Source organism: Macaca fascicularis, chromosome 1 (genome assembly GCF_037993035.2).
Source record: "Macaca fascicularis isolate 582-1 chromosome 1, T2T-MFA8v1.1".
Taxonomy (NCBI): domain Eukaryota; kingdom Metazoa; phylum Chordata; class Mammalia; order Primates; family Cercopithecidae; genus Macaca; species Macaca fascicularis.
In genome coordinates this window covers 160,423,441-160,447,167 of record NC_088375.1, presented here as the reverse complement: position 1 = coordinate 160,447,167, position 23,727 = coordinate 160,423,441, and the positions used below count along the sequence as shown (strand labels likewise).

The 23,727-nt window shown below is 34.7% G+C and overlaps 2 protein-coding genes across 4 annotated transcripts in view; one reads left to right on the top strand and one right to left on the bottom strand.

Annotated features, from left to right (window-relative positions):
• LRRIQ3 (leucine rich repeats and IQ motif containing 3) overlaps positions 1-13,756 on the bottom strand; it is a 170,200-nt gene extending 156,444 nt beyond the window's left edge. For both annotated transcript variants that reach the window (XM_005543023.5, XM_074003803.1), the window contains exon 1: positions 13,598-13,756. The gene's annotated coding sequence lies outside the window, so the exon portion shown is untranslated. The remainder of the gene's footprint in view (positions 1-13,597) is intronic.
• An 82-nt stretch (positions 13,757-13,838) lies between these two features.
• FPGT (fucose-1-phosphate guanylyltransferase) lies at positions 13,839-22,840 on the top strand. Of its 2 annotated transcripts, XM_005543009.3 has the most exons (4): positions 13,839-13,961; positions 15,563-15,730; positions 17,199-17,291; positions 19,983-22,840. In XM_005543009.3, exons 1-4 carry the CDS (start codon positions 13,841-13,843, stop codon positions 21,422-21,424), a joined length of 1,824 nt encoding a protein of 607 aa, XP_005543066.1. In that variant the 5' UTR covers positions 13,839-13,840; the 3' UTR covers positions 21,425-22,840. The 2 variants fall into 2 exon arrangements, with proteins under 2 accessions (XP_005543066.1, XP_073859915.1); XM_074003814.1 differs by lacking the exons at positions 13,839-13,961; positions 15,563-15,730; positions 17,199-17,291 and adding an exon at positions 18,818-18,919.
• The last annotated feature ends 887 nt before the right edge of the window (positions 22,841-23,727 follow it).

Sequence of the window (23,727 nt, the reverse complement as noted above, 5' to 3'; positions counted from 1 at the left end):
AATTAAACTCATCAAGCTCTATTGGTGCTGGGATGCAGGATAATATCCACATCGCATCACTTGGACTTCCAAAATAGAAAAGACGTAACTCTTTCCCCATTTAAAGAAAGCTTAAATTTCCTGCAAGTCTTTAGAAAAATAACTCATTTTTTAAAGTTCTGAATAACATTCCATCACATGGATGCACCATGGTTTGGTTTATTTATCCATTCACCTATTAAGGTGTCTTGGCTGCTTCCAACTTTACACAATTATGAATAAAAGTGCTATAAAAATGTATGTGCAGGCTTTTGTCTGGATATGTTTTCAACTTACTTGGATAAATACCAAGGAGTTCGTTTGCTGAATCATATAATAATGTATTTCATTTTGTAAAAATCTGCTACTGTCTTCCAATGTGGTTGTACCATTTGGACTCCCACCAGCAATGAATGAGAGATTCTATTGCTCCACAACCTCACCAGTATATAATGTTGCCAATGGTTTGATTTTGGTCGTTTTAATTTGCAATTCCCTAATGATACATGATGTTGAGCATCTTTCATATGCGTATTAGCCATATGTATATCTTCCTTGGTGAGGTATCTGTTCAGATCTTTTGTCCATTATATTTTGATTGTAGTATTGTCTTATTGTTGAGTTTGAGTTATTTGTATTATTTCAGATACTAATCCTTTGTCAGATATGTGTTTTCCAAAGACTTTTTTTCCCATTCTGTGGCTTGCCTTTTCACTTTCTTAATTTTCATTTCTTTTTTAGCTCACAAATGCATAAAAAGTCCTTGAAAAACCAACACCCATCCACACGGAACTTCAGAGATCTCGTTTCTTCACATAAAGCTACAGGTGATTTTATACTGTTAATCATGACATTAGTACACAAATTATATATGTACACAAAATTATATATTTTATTTAATATATAGCTATATAAATAAATATAAGTATTTTTATTTCAAAGAATTTATTTCTCACATTGATTATTCAATCTCTAACAGTCTATTTCTTTATGAAGATACTATCTTCTTCCTGGCATTTATTTTCAGGGATTCTCAACAGTACTATTAATCAAATATAGTTAGTAATATCTATAGATTCATCCACCAGGAATAATTTTTTATTTTAAACCTTCTGCATGAATGCTGTCTATATGTCATTTGAACATGCCAATGAACTACTAATGGTATTATTCCAAAGTGGAGTTTTTTCTATTTTCCTTACTGATCTCAGATACACTGGATAATTTTCCAAAATGAGAGGTTCTACTCTTATGTGAGACATTCAAATGTTAGCTATTAGATGAATATCCTTGCTAGTAGCTTTGTGAAATTAACAAATGCTGTTATAATGAACATGATAAAATAACATTGTCCTTTCCCACCAAAATTCTTAAATATGTCCAAGCATTTTTCTACATAAAATGAGTAATATATAATAAGGGAACTGGTTTGATTGGCACTCTTGCCTCACCTGAAAGTTTCCTGTCAATAAGACATAGAGTTTGAGGAAGAAACGAAATATTGGTTCACACAAACCAAATTTGGGATAATGCTCACGATATTACTTAATTCAATGCGTTTTTTTCCATTTTGTACAACAGTCTACTTTTCAGTTTCAATCAAAAAGATTAGAAAAAGAATTGTAAGAATTAAGTACTAGTTAATTAAGGACATATTAAATTCAAATTTGAGATCTTTTTGATATTACTTAATGTAATGTCTTTTCCCCCATTTTGTTCAACTGCCTACTTTTTAGCTTTAATCATTGACTATTATAAGCAAAAAAAAAAAAAAGTCACTAATCATCAGGAAAATGTAAATTAAAACCTTACTTCTGCAAGAATGGCCATAATTAAAAAGTCAAAAAACAATAGATGCTGTCATGGATGTGGTGAAAAGGGAATACCGCTAGTGGGAATGTAAACAAGTATAACCACTATGGAAAATAGTACGGAAATTCCTTAGGGAACTAAAGGTGGAACTACCATTTGATCCAGCAATCCCACTACTGGGTATCTATCCAAAGGAAAAGAATTCATTATATTAAAAAAGACACATGCACACACGTTTATAGCAGCACAACTCACAATTGCAAAGATAAGGAACAAACCTAAGTACCCATCAACCAATTAATGGATAAAGAAAATATGATACACACACACACACACACACACACACACACACACACACACACACCATGGAATACTACTCAGCCACAAAAAGGAACAAAACAAAACAATGTCTTCTGCAGCAACTTGGATGGAGCCTAGAAAGCTATTATTCAAAGTGAAGTAACTCAGGAATGGAAAATCAAATATCGTAAGTTCTCACATATAAGTGTGAGCTAAGCTGTGAGGATGCAAAGGCCTAAGAATGATATAATGTACTTTGAGGACTCAAGGGTGAAGGTTGGGAGGGTCGTGAGGGATAGAAGACTACATACTGGATACAGTGTACACTGGTTGGGTGACAGGTACACTCAAATCTCAGAAATCACCACTAAAGAACCTATCCATGTAACAAAATACTACCTGTACCCCAACAACTACTGAAATAAAAATTAAAAAACAACAAAAAAATAGTCAAAAAATAACAGATGCTGGTGAGGTTGTGGGGAAAAAGGAATGCTTATACATTGTTGGTGGGAGTGTAAATTAGTTCAACCATTGTGGAAGACAGTGTGGCAATTTCCCAAAGACCTAAAAACAGAAATAACATTTGACCCAGCAATCCAATTACTGGGTACATACCTAAAGCAATAATAATTGTTCTATTATAAAGATACATGCATACATATGTTCACTGTACCACTATTCACAATAGCAAAGACATGGAATCAACCTAAATGCCCATATATGGTAGACTGGATACAGAAAATGTGGTACATTTACACCATGGAATACTATACAGCCATAAAAAAGAATGAGATCATGTCCTTTACAGGAACACGGATAAAGCTGGAGGACATTGTCCTTAGCAAAAAAAAAAAAAAAAATGCAGGGATAGAAAAACCAAATACTGCATTTTCTCCCTTATATGTGGAAGCTAAATGATGAAAAAACATATGGACACATAAAAGGGAACAACACACTGGGGCCTACTGAAGGGTGGAGAGTGGGAGGAGAGAGAGGATTAAGAAAAATAACTAATGAGTACTAGGCTTAACACCTAGGTGACTAAATCACTTGTACAACACACTACACTGAAACAAGTTTACCTATGTAACAAACCTGTATATCTCTCCCTGAACTTAAAGCAAAAATTAAAAAAAATCCAAACTATTAAGAACCCTCGCTTCTTAGTTAATAAAATATGCTAACCAGCTATCTTAGGATGTCACACTTCTCTCTCAGTGTAACCTTCTTTGGCAAATCATTGCCTAGTCATTATTTAGACTCTGATTCCATCCCCACATCCCCACATCCCAAATTTAGTGATTATATATTTATATGTGTTATTATTTAATGGCCCTGTTTTCCAATAAATTATATGTACCCTGTGAACAGAAAAGTTGTTTTACGGTTAGGTGGTTTTTTCAAATTTTTGCATAGGACCTGACATAGAACTAAGTCAGATTTCAATAAATGTCTGTTTCATAGACATGTCTATCTTTTCCTTTCCTCAGAGAAATAGCAAACTATGGGGAAGGAACCTTTAAAAGACTTCTAAGTACAAATGACAAAGTCTCTCCCATTTCAGTAGAAATCTATTGGACATTCCTTTATTTTTAATTATCCACAGCTAATACTCAATGTCTTGCAAAACAACAACAAAAAAAGGTTTATTTTTCAGCTATTTATGTACTGTAACAAATCACTCCAAAATTTATTGGCTTAAAATAACCACCATTTTGTTATTCTGAAGATTTTGTGTATTCACTAAGTTGAAGTAAGCAGTTCTCCAACTGACAGTGGCTGAAGCATGAGTCAGTTCACTCCTCCAGTGAACTGCTGGAAGGTTAGGTTCAGCTGGGATACTGAGATGAACCAGCCTTTCTTTCCATACTGTCTCAGGACCTCTCTATCTTGAACTGTCCTCTCTATGTCATCTATCCATGTGTGTCTGAAATAGGGGAGCCAGACTTTCTACATGCTTAAGGGCTCCCAAAGCATAAAAGCAGAACCTGTCAGACTTCCTAAGGCTTAGGTTCAATGGAAGCATCCCCTCAGCCACATTCTACTGGTTACAACAAGTTCATTTTATTTTTCAAGCACCCTACAAACTAAGTACAGAAAAAGGAAATGAAATATAAGTTGTTCTGAGGTTGGTGATCTCAAGGAAGTTATGTATCCTGTACCTCAGTTTCCTCCTCTGTAAAAAGATAATAATAACAGCCCATAGAATTGTTATGAGGACTAAATGAGTCAACATAAAGGGTATAGAACAGTGTTTGGCACTTAATGATATGGTTTGGCTATTTCCCCACCCAAATCTCATCTTAATTGTAGCTCCCAGAATTTCCACTTGCTGTGGGAGAGACCCAGTGGAGATTAATTGAATGACGGTGGCAGTTTTCTCCATACCGTTCTTGTGGTAGTGAATAAGTCTCATAAGAGCTGATGGTTTTACAAGGGGAAACCCCTTTTGCTTAGTTCTCATTCTCTCTTGTCTGCTGCCGTGTAAGATGTGCCTTCCACCTTCTACCATGATTCTGAGGCCTCCCCAGCCACAAGGAACTGTGAGTCCACTAAACCTCTTTTTCTTTATAAATAACCTGGTGATGAGTGTGTCTTTATCAGCAGCACAAAAACAGATTAATACGGTAAGCATTACAAAATTAATTGAATGCTTAGTTTCATTAACAATTCAAGATAAAATATATGCTTCAAAAAGTGTATCAAAGCACCTGCAATTTCCAGTATGGCATGTAAGGAGCTTGGAAGTAGTCACTCCATCCTAATAACACATTAAAAAGCTGAACAAACTGAAAATCAACAACTCTTCTTAGCTACACAAAAGAAGTAAGATCATAGGGTAAACTGCTGACCCCAAAACTGTAGCAACAGACAGGCAGTACAGAAACTCATCAGGAACAGACACACAGATGTCAGGGGTGTTGGAAATATCAGACTGGAAATTGAAAACAACTAGGATTAATATGCTAATGGCTCTAACAGAAAAAGTAGGTAACATACAAGAACAGATGGATAACGGAGGTAGAGAGATAGATATTCTAAGAAACAATAAAAAAGAAATGGTAGAGACCAAAAACATTGTAACAGAAATGAAGAATACCTTTGAAGGGCTCATTAGTAGACTGGAAGTGACTGATAAAAGAATCTCTGACTTTGAGGATATGCCAACAAAAACATTCAAAACTAAAAACCAAAGAGAAAAAAAAGACTGAAAAAAAATGAGTAATATTCTAGAAGTGTGGGACTTCTAAAGGTGTAACATATGTGTAATGAAAATGCCAAAAAAGGAAAAATAGAAAGGAATAAAAGCAGTATTTAAAACAATAATGAATGAGAATTTACAATAACATCGGACACTAAGCCATAGATTCAAGAAACTCAGAGAACATCATGTAGGATAAATATAAGAAAAAAAAAAAATCACACCTAGGCATTTAATACACAAATTTCAAAAAATCAAAAGTTAAAAAAAAATCTTGGAAAAAGCCAAATAATTTCTTTAAAATCTTACTTATAAAGGATCACAGATAATAACTACATTTGACTTATCAGAAACCATGCAGGCAGAAGACAGTGGAGTGAAATATTTAAAGTGTCAAGAGAAAAAAAACTCACTGACTTAGAATTTATAAGGGGAAAACCCTTTCACTTGGTTCTCATTTTCTCTTGTCTGCCACCATGTAAGATGTGCCTTCCACCTCCTGCCATGATTCTGAGGCCTCCCCAGACACATGGAACTGTGAGTCCACTAGACCTCTTTTTCTTCATAAATTACCGAGTGTTGGGTGTGTCTTTATCAGTAGCATGAAAACAGACTAATACAGTAAGTTCTACAAAATTAATTGAATGCCTAGTTCCATTAACAATTCAAGATAAAATACATGCTTCAAAAACTATATCAAGGGACACTGTATTGTGCAAAATTATTCTTTAGAAGTGAAAAAGAAATAAATTCTATTAGACAAATATTGAAGTAATTTGTTGTTGGTAGACCTGCCTTGTAAGAAATATTAAAAGAAGGTCTGAGAGAAGAAAAATGATATAGGTCAGATACTCATATCTATGGTAAGAAAGTGTTGGGAAAGGAACAAGAAAAATGATATAGGTCAGATACTCATATCTATGGTAAGAAAGTGTTGGGAAAGGAACAAGTGAGGATAAAATAAAATTCTCTTATTTTTCTTATTCTTAGTTGAATAATTTGTCCAAAATAATAATAGTAACTAGTTTTATTTTAATTCATCCAACAACAGTAGAATATACATTCTTTTCAAGCTCACATGGAGGATTCATTCACCAAGACAGACCACATTCTGGGCCATAAAACATGTCTTATCAAATTCAAAAGAACAGAAGCCATGCAACATCTTCTCTCAAACTACAATAGAATTAAACTAGATAACAGTTTATTGATAAAACAGCTGGAAAATTCCAAATACTTAGGAGATTTATAAACAACACACTTCTAAGTAACACATAGGTAAATAAAAATTTAAAGATATTTTGAACTAATAAAAATAAAATGTAAAATTTAGCAAAATTTGTAGGATATAGTAAAAGCAGTGCTTAAAAGGAAATTCATAGCACGGAATACATATACTAGAAAAGAGCAAAGATCTAAAATGAATCATCTAAGATGCCATTTCTAGAACTTGAAAAAGAAGAGCAAATTTAATCCAAAGTAAATAGGAGAAAAGTAATAAATATATTAAGTTAGTTTTCAAGAAAATTGTAATTCTTAATTACAATCGCCAATATCTTCGGGGGGGGGGGATATTTTATCATTATCTCATTCCAGAAGACTCCATAAAGATCTATAGTCTCTCTAAAACATAAATACTTTACTCAGATTATATGTAGGTTCTTCTATAATATAAAGCATCTAACCATCAACCTGTAGTTCAGATCTTTAGTGAAGAGTAGGGAGGTCTTTCCATATACTCTCTGTGGTTACTTTTACCATGCAATAATAAATCTTACTCCAAAATATATCCTTTCTTTATTTGTTAGGACATTCAGAGTTAATTTTTTCCCAACTTTTATTTTAGAATCAGGGAGTACATGTGCAGGTTTGTTACAAAAGTATATTGCATAATGTTGCAGTTTGGAGTATGAATGAATTTGTCACCCAAGAAGTAAGCATAGTACCCAACAGGTAGTTTTTTTTTTTTTCAATTCTTACCTGTCGTCCTCTCTCCCAATTCTTGTATTCCTCTCCAATACCAAATCTTATCCAAGGTGTCTGAAAACATATTTTTCAGTTCCTCTTAACTGATTTTTGTTTTATATGTATTCAATATTTTAAACTCTTCTCAACTGGTTTCTTTTTAGTTGATGTGATATGAACACTAATTTAGTCTTATAAGCAGTCTTCCCCATATACTATACTAATTTATATTCATTTTCTCTATTAATATTCACCTCTGCCAACAAAATGTACTTGCCAGTATATAAACAAACTTAATATTTTACAAATTACAAAATAGAACATAGTAATACCTGGTTATTGCTATTAAAAGGAAAGATTAACATGATTAATAAATTACAGAAATAAGTTTTTTATTAGAAAATTAGTGTTCTATATTCAGAATATAATGTATGTGTCAGTTATTCATATTATTCAGCTACATATTCTGTCAAACTTTCCAATCATTTTGGAAAAGTGGAGATTTTTCATATTTTAACTACCACATGCAGCATTTCAGTTTTGTTTCTCATTATTTATTTATACTGTACATCTAAAAACTGGAATAACTCAAATGAGCAGGCCCCAGAGCATATCCCCTGAATCATATCATTGCAGCTATGGGCCCATATGATTCTACTGCCTACCAAGGGAAGCTAAAAACCACTGCAATTGATATATCCTCCTCTACCAAGTTAAAAGCCCCTTACCACTTGTTGCAAATTTCAAATATGCACATAGAGGAGGAATCTAGTCACTTTTGTTCATTTTAGACTTTGATAATTTTATAACTATTTTGTGAAATGTATATACACATCTGTAAATTATCAAGTTCAAATAATAATATAATGTTCAAAGGCAAATTAAGTATAGCAACACATTACAGAAAGTATCAAAGCTCCAACTACAGTTTCAAAGAAATTCTGCAGTTAAAAATAAATCAGTACCATTATCAGTAAACCTTTCCTTAGTTTATATCAACTAAAGTACTAATTTTAAAATTATCATACATTTTAATCACACTATATAAACCATTTCTATAAAATAAAATGCCTATCAGTTATACCTCATCTTTGCTCCCAACTTTGACGGCAAACACATTAAGTATAACTATACAAGGTTGTAACTCATGAATATATCTAAATTAAATATTAAGAAGTAAAAAATATTTATTTTGTATATTTATTTCTTTTCCAAATGTGATATATAATAAATATTGAAAAGAAAATTTTCAAAGCCTTTGCTGAGTGTACCTTTAGACTTAAAACTTATTCGCTGAACCTTTTAGGTACTAGGAAGACAGATCATCATTATTTTAAGTAATATATTAAAATACTAGATTTGATGGTCTACATGAAAGTAATTTATTTTATAAGCATGAACTATAATATTAAATGGAAATCTGAATACTGGACTCCAGAATTATCACAACAGCTGTTAAGATACCTGCATATAAGACCGGGCGCAGTGGCTCACGCCTGTAATCCCAGCACTTTGGGAGGCCGAGGCAGGCGGATCACAAGGTCAGGAGATCGAGACCATCCTGGCTAACGTGGTGAAACCCTGTCTCTACTAAAAATACAAAAAAATTAGCTGGGCACAGTGGCGGGCGCCTGTAGTCCCAGCTGCTCAGGAGGCTGAGGCAGGAGAATGGCGTGAACCCCTGGGAGGTGGAGCTTGCAGTGAGCCGAGATCGCGCCACTGTACTACAGCCTGGGGACAGAGCGAGACTCCGTCTCAAAAAAAAAAAAAAAAAAAAAAAAGATATCTGCATATAAAATCAAATCATAAAAAAAAAATTAAAAGCTTCAGTTTTTAGAAAATCTAATTGTAAGGATTCTAATCGGTAATATTTTATACATATTGTGATTACAAACTTTATTTTTAGTTTAGAATGTCTGCAATATATTATCTCTTCTCTATTAACAAAATAAAGAAATTATATCTTTAAAATACTCTTTATTTTGATAACAGATTTGTTAAGTAATGACTATTTTAATAAAGAATTGTCATAGGCCAGTGCAGTGACTCATGCCCGTATAATCCCAGAACTTTGAGAGGGCAACGCAAGAGAATGAATGAGTCCAGGAGTGAGCTATGATCTGCCACTGCACTCCAGCCTGGGTGAAAGGTTGTCTCTAAAAATAAAAATCCTGTCTCTAAAAATATAAAAGAATTGCCATGATTTTATATCACAGAAAAAATATATTTTAAAAGTTAAGGAGGGGAGAGTCTAGTAGAACAGTCAGACCAGTACATGTGTCCTGGAAAATGAACATAGAATACAGTGCATTTTTAAGTTAATATAAATAACCTTGATAGCACAAAACATATTTTCATGGCATATTCTATATGTTTTCAAATGACATGAAAAGTCATTCAGAACAAGGAATCAGAATTCATTTGTAATTATAACTTTTTTATTTAAATGTATTGGCTTTTTAAATTTTAGAAAGTTATATACTTCTGTTCAGAAAAAAAGCTTTTGTGAGACACCATTTTTCAGTTTGTATTTTTATTCCAATTTGGAAACTGCAAAAGCATAAACCTAAAAAACTAAAAGGTGGTGAGCCAGAAGATGGATATTAAACAGTCAAAATTAATAAAAACATTCACAGAAAATAATCTGCACAAAAATCATAACCTCTTAATAAGGAAATTAGCACAACAAATATTTCTTCTAGCCCAAAACACTCCTTGGTTAGTTTTCACAGAACAGATTTTGTATCTCCTAAAATTAAGCCATTAATACCTTTCTCTTAAGTGCCATAAATATTGTATTACATTAATTAAAATTTAATTCTTGACTCTACTAATTTATAGTCTTCAAGTACTTGCCCTCTCCCTGTCCCTTTCCCCTCCCCGAAACCTCATGTTGGTATTTGGACAAAGTAGATTATGATTACACTACTGGGGAACTCCATTTGGAAAAAAAAAAAAATTCCACAAAATACTAAGAGAGGAAGTATAATAAAAGTTCAAGGGTGGGACAATGTTTCCTTGCACTACGGAAAGTTGAGGGGTATGAGGGTTCCTCCAACAGGGCATAGTGAGAAAAAAATATTTAAGAAATAAGTTGAGAACAGGCTAGCTGAGTAAATAAATTCAAATAAAACAAACTGCAAAAAGAGAATTTTTGCTTTTGTTGCATGTCAGGAAGGGTAGCAGGAGGAAACAGTGGTTAAACACAGCCATGAAGCACAAGGACTGGAAACTAGTACAGTCCTAGGTTGGCCTGACCACAGCATGCACTATGAGCTCCACAGTACATAATCCAGGACCCTATTCATTTGGCTTCAACTTCCTCCTATAAAGAAGGGGGGGAAATTAAAACATGCTTCTCTATAATTTCCACACAACAGTCATAGTTATGTCTGTAGAAATAAAAAAAACAATGTAACTGGCATTAACTGTAAATGGGTTAGAAGGCATTTTAATGGGGGGATGAAAATGTTCTAAACCTGTACCTCAATAAAGTTATTTTAAAAAATCTATCTCATTCTTCCTTATGGCAGCTCTTCAGATACTCTCTACTATCCTCCAAGAAATAAAAAGCCCAAATGCCTCCATAGAATATAATTTTTCAATTTATTATAGTCTAGTATGTTCAATGTCTTTTTAAAAATGTGGAATCCAAAACTAAATAGATTATTTCCTGTGTGTTCGATTTGTGCAGAATTAATGGGCTTACAGCTTGGCTGGACTGATATATTTTACTTTGGTAAAATAATATTCTGATAAACAGAAAATATTCTGATAAATGGAAAAACTCTGTGGTGAATACTCTAGTAAAATAATACTCTAGTAGCTTTAGATGTTAAACAATCATATCGCACTGTTTTATTATTTTGAATATGAACTTAAATAAAATCTCTAGACTTTTTTGGCCCCCAACAATCAACTGCCATGGAAATATACTCCTACTCATATATACAGTGTTTTTTTCTTTTTTTTTTGAGACGGAGTCTCCCTCTGTCGCCCAGGCTGGAGTGCAGTGGCCGGATCTCAGCTCACTGCAAGCTCCACCTCCCGGGTTCACGCCATTCTCCTGCCTCAGCCTCCCGAGTAGTTGGGACTGCAGGCGCCCGCCACCATGCCCGGCTAGTTTTTTTGTATTTTTTAGTAGAGACGGGGTTTCACCGTGTTAGCCAGGATGGTCTCGATCTCCTGACCTCGTGATCCGCCCGTCTCGGCCTCCCAAAGTGCTGGGATTACAGGCTTGAGCCACCGCGCCCGGCTTATATACAGTGTTTTTTAGTTTTTTTACTTAAAAATTAACATTAACGAAAATTTGAGAAAAGAAAGAGAACAGAACCCATAGCCGATAATATGGTATATTTATTTCCAGCAAATTTTGATTGCATGATATAGTCATATTGAGAAAAAATAATTTCCCATTTCTATGGCCATCTTTCCCAGATCCAAGAAATACTCTATTTAATATTCTGTATGACACCATCCCAGATCCAAGAAATACTCTATTTAATATTCTGAATGATAGAATCTAACACATCACTCCGTTTGTCTCCTTACAACTGTTACCACTGGATTTTTTTATTTGGTTACTTCTTGTTTATTTCACCTTATTAGAATATACAGACCCCAGACATACAGGCTCTGCTGACCTTCATTCCCTTGGGACCTCACCTAGTTCCACAGTTAAAATTATTTCTATCTTCTTGCTGACAATTCTTAAAATTGTATCTCCAGCCCAGACCTCTTTCCTGAATTCTAGACTCATATGTTAATGCAGACATATACACACACAAACTTCCCTTACGTATTCACTGCACACACATATGTCTGTTTATTCCACATGACCAAAATCAAATTCTGGACTCTATTACCCCAACAATCTTCCTCAGTCAGAAACTTACCCATCTTAATTGATGGCCATCCCAAGGCAGTCATTTTGATTCCTCTTTTTCTCTTACAGTCCACACCCATTAATTCCATCAGCATATTTTATTGTTTTTGTCTTAAAAATACATCCAGAATCTGACCAACTTCTCACCATCCCCACTGCTGCCATCCTGGTCAAGCCTTCACCAACTCTCACCTGCATTATTGCAGTAGCCTCCAAGCAAGTCTCCCTGTTTCTATCATTGCCTCATCCCCCATTATAATCTATTCTCGTATCTCTGAGTGATCTCTTTAAACATAAGGCACGTCACTTCAAAACCCTGCAATGGTTTTGTTTCCCTTACGAGTAAAACCCAAAATTCTTTCTATGGCCCTTTGTTCCCTCTCTGACCTTCTCTCGCTACTTTCTCTTTTGGTTAAAAAACGGTGTCTTACTGAAGAACATTTAGAAAATACAGAGACTCTCACTCAAGTCTCTGTATTTTCTAAATGTTCTTCAGTAAGACACCGTTTTTTAATTAATGAAAAGTTTTAAATGACAAAACTATGAAAGAGTAATCTAATCTGCCATTTTATCCACATGCTTCCACTATTAGAACACGATTGTATAACAAGTCTGAGAAGAAAAACTAAGTAAATTTATGGTGCCCTGAATGCCTACGTACCTAATGAAGACCTTGATACAGACAAATCTTCTCAAAAAATCAAACGGTATGATGAAATAGCACAATTTCTGGGTTTGGGATTGAAATATATTTCTTACATCTTTTATTACTAATTGTGATAGCTTGACTAAGTCACTATTCTCTGATTCAGTTTTCTTCTGTGTAAAGATGAAGTGCTCTGTAAAACTAATAAACCTGGTGTTCTACAACAGGAACACCTCTACATAGCTACCCAAAATACACCTAAAAAGACCGACTTATTTCTAAGAATGCTATTGAACATTCTAGATTAATCTGCATATACAAAAGAATGACAGAAAATAAACCAAAATATCAAAAATATTTGGAGCCTGGTTGCGGATTGAATTTTATACAATTTCCAAAGACACTATCTGAGAGGCTGTCGTGTGTAGCCTACCAAGAAAAAAACAGAGGGGTGGGGTGGCTCACTCTCTAGGAACCACAAACTTAAGGTTCCTAAAAAGAACAGATTTTAAATACTCAGACTGTGTACATATCATGACCCAGGGTTGGGGGCAGATGGCTCCAGATGACCTGGGGTGGCGGGGGGGAAAGGACAGATGGGGGAGATCTTCCATCAGGATCTCCTGGGGAACTGCTCCAGGCTGAAACAAATCACCAGTTAGGACGAATCGCCTTCGATGTGAAAGTTGGGAAACTAGACTGTAGTTTCGCCTTATCCTTAGCGGGTCGGTTCTAACAATTTTGTAACCCAACCTGAACCACTCACCGGGTCAACTGGGCCGCAAGCCCTTATGAGTTGGAGACAAGTGGCCCAGACCCAACACAGTCAGACAAATCGCTGGGTGGCCATCTGCTCCTGAGACCGTTGCTAGAGAAACAAGACGAGATCCAGGTTCACCACATCAGGGTTTTCCGGGAGCCAGCCAAGGCGCTCCGGGGCGTGGTTACGTGAGCGACGCACGGAGGGGGCGGGCCAGAAATAACCGGACCGCGCCGCACCCCAGGGCGCATGCGTGCTGTGCAGCGCGGTCTCAGGGAAGGTGGGGCTATGGCAGCTGCTAGGGACCCTCCGGAAGTATCGCTGCGAGAAGCCACCCAGCGAAAATTGCGGAGGTTTTCCGAGCTGAGAGGTACCAGAGAAGGCATCCGAGTTCTCCTGGGCAATGCAGAGGGAGGGTGCTTTTGCGTGCCAGGAAGTTTGTTGGACTGTCACTTCCCGTCTGCTTCTCATCTGCAGGCCTATGACGCCCCCCAGGAGTAGCTAGCTAATAATCCTTTTCAGTTTTTATTTATTCTTTTCACTGTCCCTGCTTGACATGCTTGTTGCTTATTCTTAGTAGTACAGATATTAAAATGAGGGCGGAGGAAGAAGAAGAAAGAAAAGCTGGTGAAGTTATGCATTGATTAGCTCATTAATAAAAGTTACTTTAAATAAATCTAAAAGATATTAAGCACAGTATTTTGACCTTTATGAGTAGATCCCAACCCCCTAATGTAAACTTCACTGTTTACATTACATTCATCTACTTCTGTAATGTAAACGTTTGTTGAGGGAGTAACAGAGCATGGAGAAATTATAGATTAAAAATTAAAAGGAAGAAATTTGTTATCAAAAAATTGGCTATGCCACTTAATCCCCGTACAACTGGCTAATAAAAGTGGTTACTGATGCAGTGACTGCTTAAAAAATACTGGGACTAATACTTGGATAACAGTAAAATATTCAGGACTATTAGATTCTAGCTGACAGGTTCTGTTTGTTAACTAATTAAAACGCTAAATCATTTTGTTTACCAATAAAGAGATTCCAACTGTCTACTAAAAGTGCAGACTGTCTTTTAAAGATGTCATCAGAGAGTTGGGACTTTCTGTTATCCAGAATTTTATGTTCTAACAGCCTATGTAAGTTTGCATGGTTTATCTTAAAGTAATAGAAAATAAAGTACCCACATTTATAAACAGCAACATTGATGGAATGGATCTTTGAGTTGTCTTTTTTTTTTTTTTTTTTTTTGAGACGCAGTCTCGGTCTGTCCCCCAGGCTGGAGTGCAGTGGCTCTATCTCGGCTCACTGCAAGCTCCACCTCCCGAGTTCACGCCATTCTCCTGCCTCAGCCTCCCGAGTAGCTGGGACTACAGGCGCTCGCCACCACGCCCGACTAATTTTTTTATTTTTAGTAGAGACAGGGTTTCACCGTGTTAGCTGGGATGGTCTCCATCGCCTGACCTCGTGATCTGCCCGCCTCGGCCTCCCAAAGTGCTGGGATTACAGGCGTGAGCCACCGCTCCTGGCCTGGGTTGTGTCTGTCTCAGTCACCTAACACTAAGTGTCCCTGATACGTAAGAATTGATTTGCAACACTGGAGATTTGTTTGTCTCCTCTTCTTATTGAAGAATTGAGGCAATAGTCTTTGGCAAGTTAAAAGTCGCTCTCTTAATCAAGAAACATTGTATCGTTCAGCATTTATAATTAAATTGGATTGTAGACCATAAAAGGAGGGAGTGATCTAAAAGAGAGAAAACAAAGGAACTTGTGAACAGTCCTCATTGTAACTATTTTGAATCATACTAATGCACCACTGATTATTCCCTAACTCTCAAAAGCCAAAGATACATTTTGGAAGATGGTAATAGATGTTACCTTCTTTTTCTTCTTTCTAAGCAGGCAAACCTGTGGCAACTAGAAAATTCTAATAATTTTTGTTGTCATTTGCTTGTCTTTTCCAAATAGGCAAACTGGTAGCACCTGGAGAATTCTGGGACATAGTTGCAATAACAGCGGCTGATGAAAAACAGGAACTTGCTTACAACCACCAGCTGTCAGAAAAGCTGAAAAGAAAGGAGTTACCCCTTGGAGTTCAGTATCACGTTTTTGTAGATCCTGCTGGAGCCAAAATTGGTATGTGCTTTATGGTCAGATTTATAATGTAGGTCCTAAGCGGAATAATCATTGAAGAAAAGCTTTTCTGTGACTTACAGTGTATAAGCTGCGTATCTCTACCCACAGCTTTATAAACTTTAAAATTTGAACGTAAATTCACTTTTTTTAGAAAGATAAAAGGAATAGCAACTGTTCTTACCCATTATGACTTACCTTGAAAAACTTCCAGAATGTTACTTAAAAGATAATTTTTTCAGTTTTTATGAAATTTACACTACTCAGATAGGAATACTCCTTTGGACCTTATCAGTAGAGCTCTTAAGGTCCTCTCCACTCCAAAGTTCCTCCAGCAGTTTACATGAAGAAAGCAAAGTTGTAGGAAAAAATACTCTTGGCCTTTTGAGGACATAATGCAAAAGAACACTGTCACATGGCTTAAATATCATAATACACATATTTGAAAACCCTAGTTTAGGTCAACTTTGCCCTTTGACCTTCCATTGCAAATAGAAATAAATGCTGTTTTTCTGAAGGCTATTTTCTATGTGATACTTAAAGTTGAAGCCCCTTGATACCAGAGATAGGATATCTGTAAATGACATTAGCATTATTCTAATTAGCCAATGTTATTTTAATCCTTACAACTGTGAGGTCAGTACTCTTATTATTTCTTTTTTTTTTTTTTTTTTGAAATGGAGTCTTGCTCTGTTGCCCAGACTGGAGTGCAGTGGCGATCTTGGCTCACTGCAAGCTCCGCCTCCTGGGTTCATGCCAGTCTCCTGCCTCAGCCTCCCAAGTAGCTGGGACTACAGGCGCCTGCCACCGCGACCGGCTAATTTTTTGTTTGTTTGTTTGTTTTAGTAGAGACGACGGGGTTTCACCATGTTAACCAGAATGGTCTCGATCCCCTAACCTCAACATCCACCCGCCTTGGCCTCCCAAAGTGCTGGGATTACAGGCATAATATTATTTCCGTAGATGAGAATCTGAGGTACTGAGAGTTAGATAACTGGCCCAAGATAACTAGTGTGGTAGTTATATTTAATTTTTTTGGAATTCAAGTTCTAAAAATCTTTTTTTCAAAAGGAACTCTAACTTGTGTTGTTCATTGTGTCATTTGGGAGAATTATTTAAATGGGCTTTGTGATTTGTAACTCTGTATGAATGCTTATATTTATCAGTCTTCTAATGTTACAGATTGTGTAATTTATTTCTTCTTTCTTATAATTACTATTTTGGGGAAAATATTACCTCATCATTTATTACTGAGGGTTGTTGTCTGGGTTTCATTGCTAATTTATTGATTGGTTATTTGCTATGAGACGTTTTTAATTTTGTTCTATTGCCAATACCTTTGGTGTCCATCTATTTAATTATAACTGAAAGGCAAATCCTCAAGGTTTTATAACACCTAAATTTACCATCATGACAAAGTTTTAGTAGGTTTCTATTAAATAAATTGTGCTTTTTTAACTTTGTTTTTAAGGAAATGGAGGATCAACACTTTGTGCCCTTCAACGTTTGGAAAAGCTATATGGAGATAAATGGAATTCTTTTATCATCCTATTGATTCACTCTGGTAATGTTATACTTTACTAATTTACATTTTCTTTTTAGTCTTCCACCTTTAATACTTTAGAGACTTTTTTCTGTCTTGCAAACACTTTCCTTCTCTTCTAAAAAAAAATCTTTGAAGTTATTCTGCTTTGAAAACAAATATTTCATGATGTTCATTTTTTTTTTTAGGTTGTAAGTAGTATAGTGGTTTTCACAAATTTTACTCATAAAATTGTAGATCACATATATCGTCAACATTTTATGAATATTGTTTTCTTTTGGGTATGTATATAGAAAATTATTTTCCTAAGACAACTCATTCAAATATGAATAGTTCTCAGGAATGCTTTAGTGGGGATTTTTCTTTTACATTTAATTTACATTTTAAGTTCCAGGGTACATGTGCAGGTTTGTTGCATAGGTAAACGCGTACCATGGTTGTTTGCTGCACCTATCAACCCCATCACCTAGGTATTAAGCCAGTATGCATTAGCTATTTTACCTAATGCTCTTTCTCCCTTAATGGGGATTCTTGCTTTGAGGGAAGGCTGGTTTAACACGGTCATTACTAGACTTTTGCCAGTACTTTTTATCTTGCATTTTTGTGTGATTATTGGTAGCCAGAGGCCACAATGCTTAAAAATAAAAGGAAAATGTGACAATATACGGAATGAACAAGTAAATATGTAAGAGATAAATCACACACATAAAATAAGACATTTTAAAACAGAAAAGTAGGAAGGACATAGCCTCACAATAAAGAATAGCTTTTTAAGTTGAATACATTTAGTTGTGCGAAAATTTTGGTTACATGAAAACCTTTGTTGTTTTTCTCTGTATGTTAAGGGATTAATGAAAACTGTCATGAACCGACACCAGTCCAGGGACAGGTATTTTAGAATTGTTTGTCTACATGGCTTCCAAAGCACTTTCTCATTCTTATGATTTACATACAAAACAATGATTCTTTGTAAAGATGATGTCAAAGTAAAGCATCCAAGTTCTGGTTTGAAGACTAAAAATGTGTAAAAAAAATCTAATTTACAATTTTATTTAATAAAATAATTATTATTATCAGTTTAGTAAAAATTTAGATACCAGGAAATGCATAGATTTTTTTTTTTTTTTTTTTTTTTTTGGAAATAGATAATTCTTAGTACTAAACTTTACTATTGACTGGTCTTTGGAAAAAGAAAAAATAGAAAGTTATTAGCTGCCTTTTGTTGAACAATATACTGTGTGCTGCCAAGTGCTTTACATGTATTATTGATCTTCAGTAATAAATTAACCTTAGCTTACTATAACATTTTTACTTTATAAACTTCTTAATTTTTTTAACTTTTTGACTCTATTGTAATAACACTCAGCTTAAAACACAAACACTGTACAGCCGTACAAAAATATTTTCTTTATATCATTAGGGTTTATTCCGTTGTTTTTATTTTTACCTTTTAAACTTTTTGGTTAGAAATGATGACACAAAAATAGTGTAGGCTTAGGCCTACACTGGGTCAGGATCATCAGTATCACTGTCTTCTACCTCTGTAGTCCTACTAGAGTTCAGGAGCTGTCATCTCCTGTAACAATGCTGCCTTCTGAAATACCTGCTGAAGGACCTGCCAGAGGCCATTGTATTTTTAACCTTTTTTGGTATGTATCATATGAATTTATTCTAAAATAACAATGAAAAGTATAGTATAGTAAACACAAAAACCAGTAAAATAGTCATTTATTACCAAGTATTGTATACTGTACATAATTTTATGTTCTATAGTTTAGTAAACTGGCAGCACAGTAGGTTTGTTTATACCAGCATCACCACAAACACTTGAGTGGTGCATTATGCTAGGACTTTACAATGGCTCCAACATCACTAGGTAATAGGAATTTTTCAGCTCCATTATAATCTTGTGGGACAACCTATATATATGCTGTCCATCTTTGAGCGAAATGTTGTAAAGAAGCAAATGACTGTATTTTAGCATTAGTATATTAGTTTTCTATAATTTTATTTTCTGTGAAGTAGATTCTTAATTAGAAGTCTAAACATGGTTGAAATTTGTTGTTTAAAATGTAGATACAGTCTGGGCACAGTGACTCACGCCTGTAATCCCAGCACTTTGGGAGGCCGAGGCGGGTAAATCACCTGAGGTCAGGAGTTTGAGACCAGCCTGGCCAACATGGTGAAACTTCATCTCTACTAAAAAGACAAAAATTAGCCAGGCATAGTGGCAGGCGCCTGTAATCCCAGCTACTTGGGAGGCTAAGACAGGAGAATCACTTGAACCTGGGACACAGAGTTTGTGGTGAGCCAAGATCGCGCCACTACTCTCCAGCCTGGGTGACAGAGTAAGACTTCATCTCAGAAAAAAAGAAAAAAAATGTAGATACAACATCATGTTTTGGGCCATGGTCCTTCTTGTTTGTTATACATGTAATTCAAAACATTTCACAGATTCTACAGTATACTTAAATTTTTTCCTGACCTATAGTTTTTAAAATTGTGTTATATCACATGGCAACAAGAGAATTTCTCTTTGAATTTTTAATCTGGATTTCATTATTCTTTCCTGATTTACAGTAACACATGGTATATATTAAATATCTTTAAATATATTTTGATTTGTAACTTACAGGTTATTAAACCCTGGGTTTTGAAAATTTTATAAACAATACTACATTTTTAAATGGTTATTTTGTTTTAATTTTATAGGTGGCTACAGTCAACGACTTCCAAATGCAAGTGCTCTGGGAAAAATTTTCACTGCTTTACCTCTTGGTAACCCCATTTATCAGATGCTAGAATTAAAACTAGCCATGTACATTGATTTCCCCTTACATATGAATCCTGGAATTTTGGTAACCTGTGCAGATGATATTGAACTTTATAGTATTGGAGAATTTGAGTTTATTAGGTTTGACAAACCTGGCTTTACCGCTTTAGCTCATCCTTCTACTTTGACAATAGGTACCACACATGGAGTATTTGTCTTAGATCCTTTTGATGATTTAAAACATAGAGACCTTGAATACAGATCTTGCCATCGTTTTCTTCATAAGCCCAGCATAGAAAAGATGTATCAATTTAATGCTGTGTGTAGACCTGGAATTTTTTGTCAACAGGACTTTGCTGGGGGTGACATCGCCGATCTTAAAGTAGACTCTGACTATGTCTACACAGATAGCCTATTTTATATGGATCATAAATCAGCAAAAATGTTACTTGCTTTTTATGAAAAAATAGGCACACTGGGCTGTGAAATAGATGCCTATGGTGACTTTTTACAGGCTTTAGGACCTGGAGCAACTGTGGAGTACACCAGAAACACATCAAATGTCGTTAAAGAAGGGTCAGAGTTGGTAGAAATGAGGCAGAGAATATTTCATCTTCTTAAAGGAACATCACTAAATGTTGTTGTTCTTAATAACTCCAAATTTTATCACATTGGAACAACCGAAGAATATTTGTTTTACTTTACCTCAGATAACAGTTTAAAGTCAGAGCTCGGCTTACAGTCCATAACTTTTAGTATCTTTCCAGATATACCAGAATGCTCTTGCAAAACATCCTGTATCATTCAAAGCATACTGGATTCAAGATGTTCTGTAGCACCTGGCTCAGTTGTGGAGTATTCTAGATTGGGGCCTGATGTTTCAGTTGGGGAAAACTGCATTATTAGTGGTTCTTATATCCTAACAAAAGCTGCCCTCCCTGCACATTCTTTTGTGTGTTCCTTAAGTTTAAAGATGAATAGATGCTTAAAGTATTCAACTATGGCATTTGGAGTGCAAGACAACTTGAAAAAGAGTGTGAAAACATTGTCAGATATAAAGTTACTTCAATTCTTTGGAGTCTGTTTCCTGTCATGCTTAGATGTTTGGAATCTTAAAGTTACAGAGGAACTGTTCTCTGGTAACAAGACGTGTCTGAGTTTGTGGACTGCACGCATTTTCCCAGTTTGTTCTTCTTTGAGTGATTCAGTTACAACATCCCTAAAGATGTTAAATGCTGTTAAGAACAAGTCAGCATTCAGCCTGAATAGCTATAAGTTGTTGTCCATTGAAGAAATGCTTATCTACAAAGATGTAGAAGATATGATAACTTACAGGGAACAAATTTTTCTAGAAATCAGTTTAAAAAGCAATTTGATTTAGAGACATTTTAAATATTGTACACTTTGCCTTTTTGAGTAACGTTCCCGAGATAGGTATTTTCTGTAGGCTGTTTCACTGAACTCAATTAATGAAAATTATGTTAATGTAATTCCTGTAGCATAATAATAATAGCACAAAAGTACATATAAATCATTTTTGAAGAAAAATATTTCAAGACTAAGTTGAGAAAATAGATATTTTTTGGATGTGTATCAGTATTTTAGTTTTTAATAATGATTGATTTGTGGAGCACTGTTTTTTCACATAGTTTTAAAGGTAATTTTCTAAGCATATCTTTAGAATTTTTCCATCTTTTTTGAGGCTTTTGATCCAGTGAAGTTCTAAGTATTCACTGGCACTTCTCTCCTCAACTGTAATTCTATTTTGAATAATAAAAATGGCATACTGTAGGATGTTCAGAGTAGTGTAGGAATACTGTAGAAATACTTTTTCAGAAACAAATCCATAGCTGACACATTCACTGAGTGCCCAATATATTGTGATTATTTTAGTTGATAAATAACTAGATACAAAGACCTCTGAAATTGATGATAAAATTCATATCTCATTAATTTTATCAAAATGAAACTAAAAGTACATATGTATTATACACTTGAACATGTGTTTGTGTATCTTTAAATTTTTCCTTTATGTTCCATTCCATAGGAAAACACATACATATGCGCACAAAACTCAGTTATCTGTGGGGAAAGTGGTAGTAATAATTGAAATTCATCAATAATCATATAATTTCACTATAGACTTTACTTGTATTATCTCCTGTCAGTCCTTCTAACAAAACTGAAATTACCGAATGAACTGAATTTACTTTTCATCTTATTTTTTATCCACACACTGGTGATGCTGAGAAACAATAATTGGTCCAAATGCAGACATCAAGAAGCAGGCAGGAAAATGGAAAAACTTAGATAATACACAGATGATAAAGTTTCAAGAAAATAAAAATTGGCTGGAATCTCAAGTTATGTGTTTCTATATTGGTGTAAGCATATAAGTGAAAAGTCTTTGTACTACAGTGTAATAGAGAAAAGATTTGTCAGTGTGTGTTTTTTTTAATGAAATAACTAGTCTGTGCTACTTTATGTCAATGTAAAAATTGGTAAACTAGAAGTAAATTGTCCACAACCCTCAGTTATGATACTTGTGTTTGTGTTTTTTTTTTTTTCCCCAAAGTTTTTCCCAAGGATAAGATACAAATACATGGTAGCTATTGTTTAAAAATGATTGATTTACTTGCAGATTTTTCAGAGGATGTTATATGTTTGTCATTCACTAAATGTTCAGAATTGTAGTTTTACCAAATCTGAAGTGCCATCAATTATAAGAATCACCATTATTTTATGTTCCATTAAGAAAAACACAATAAAACATGACACAATGCTTTGTTACTTGAAATTTTCATATTTATTGGGGATCTCTTTTAGTTGTTTTTAAATACAGATTTTTATTTAACCCTCTTGCATATACATATCAAATAACAAAAAAGTGAAATATTGAATGAATGTACATATAAAATAACAAAAAAGTAAAATATTGAGATATCATCAAGAAATTTCTACAGCTTCACATTCAAACTCTTCAGCACTTTCAGAGCTATTGATATGCATACGTCCACCTAGTACCTTCTGTGCTTTCAGAGTTATTGGTAAGGCTGTATTTCCTGAGTGCTCTTACCACATTTATGTCTGGCTTTATTTTTTACCTAACTGCAGACCCACACTCCTGCAAGTTTTGATACCCTTCTGTTTGACAAAACTCAGTTTCACTTTTGCTTCAGTTTAATCACAGGTCCTTAGAAGATCGGACCTGTGATTGATTTGTCACAAATTGATGGTCATATTAACATGTTAATATTAAAATTATTGTTTGGTAAACCAGAAGTGACCATCTGAAGCCCTCAAATATGGTATTTGTGTGTTTATTTTTTCTTTTTCAAGATTCTTTTTAAAGAAAATATATGATAGCTGTTGTTTAACATTTATTTACTTACAGCATGTTCAGAGGATGTTATGTGTTTATTAAGTGCTCACTACTGTATTTTACCTAATCTGAATTTTAACCATAATCCTGCACAATGCATGGACTCCAGTTGCTTTGAAATGGTTCTGTTCAAAGGACTTATCAAGGTCTCTTGCTCTGAGATGTATTGCTTGATGTATAGTAGCACACACATACCACCAATAGTGTACCTAATTCAACTGAAATGACAGTCATATACACAGATATGACCAAGTTCACATGTGAGCAAGTAACAACTCCATGACTATTGCTGCCTGACTAAT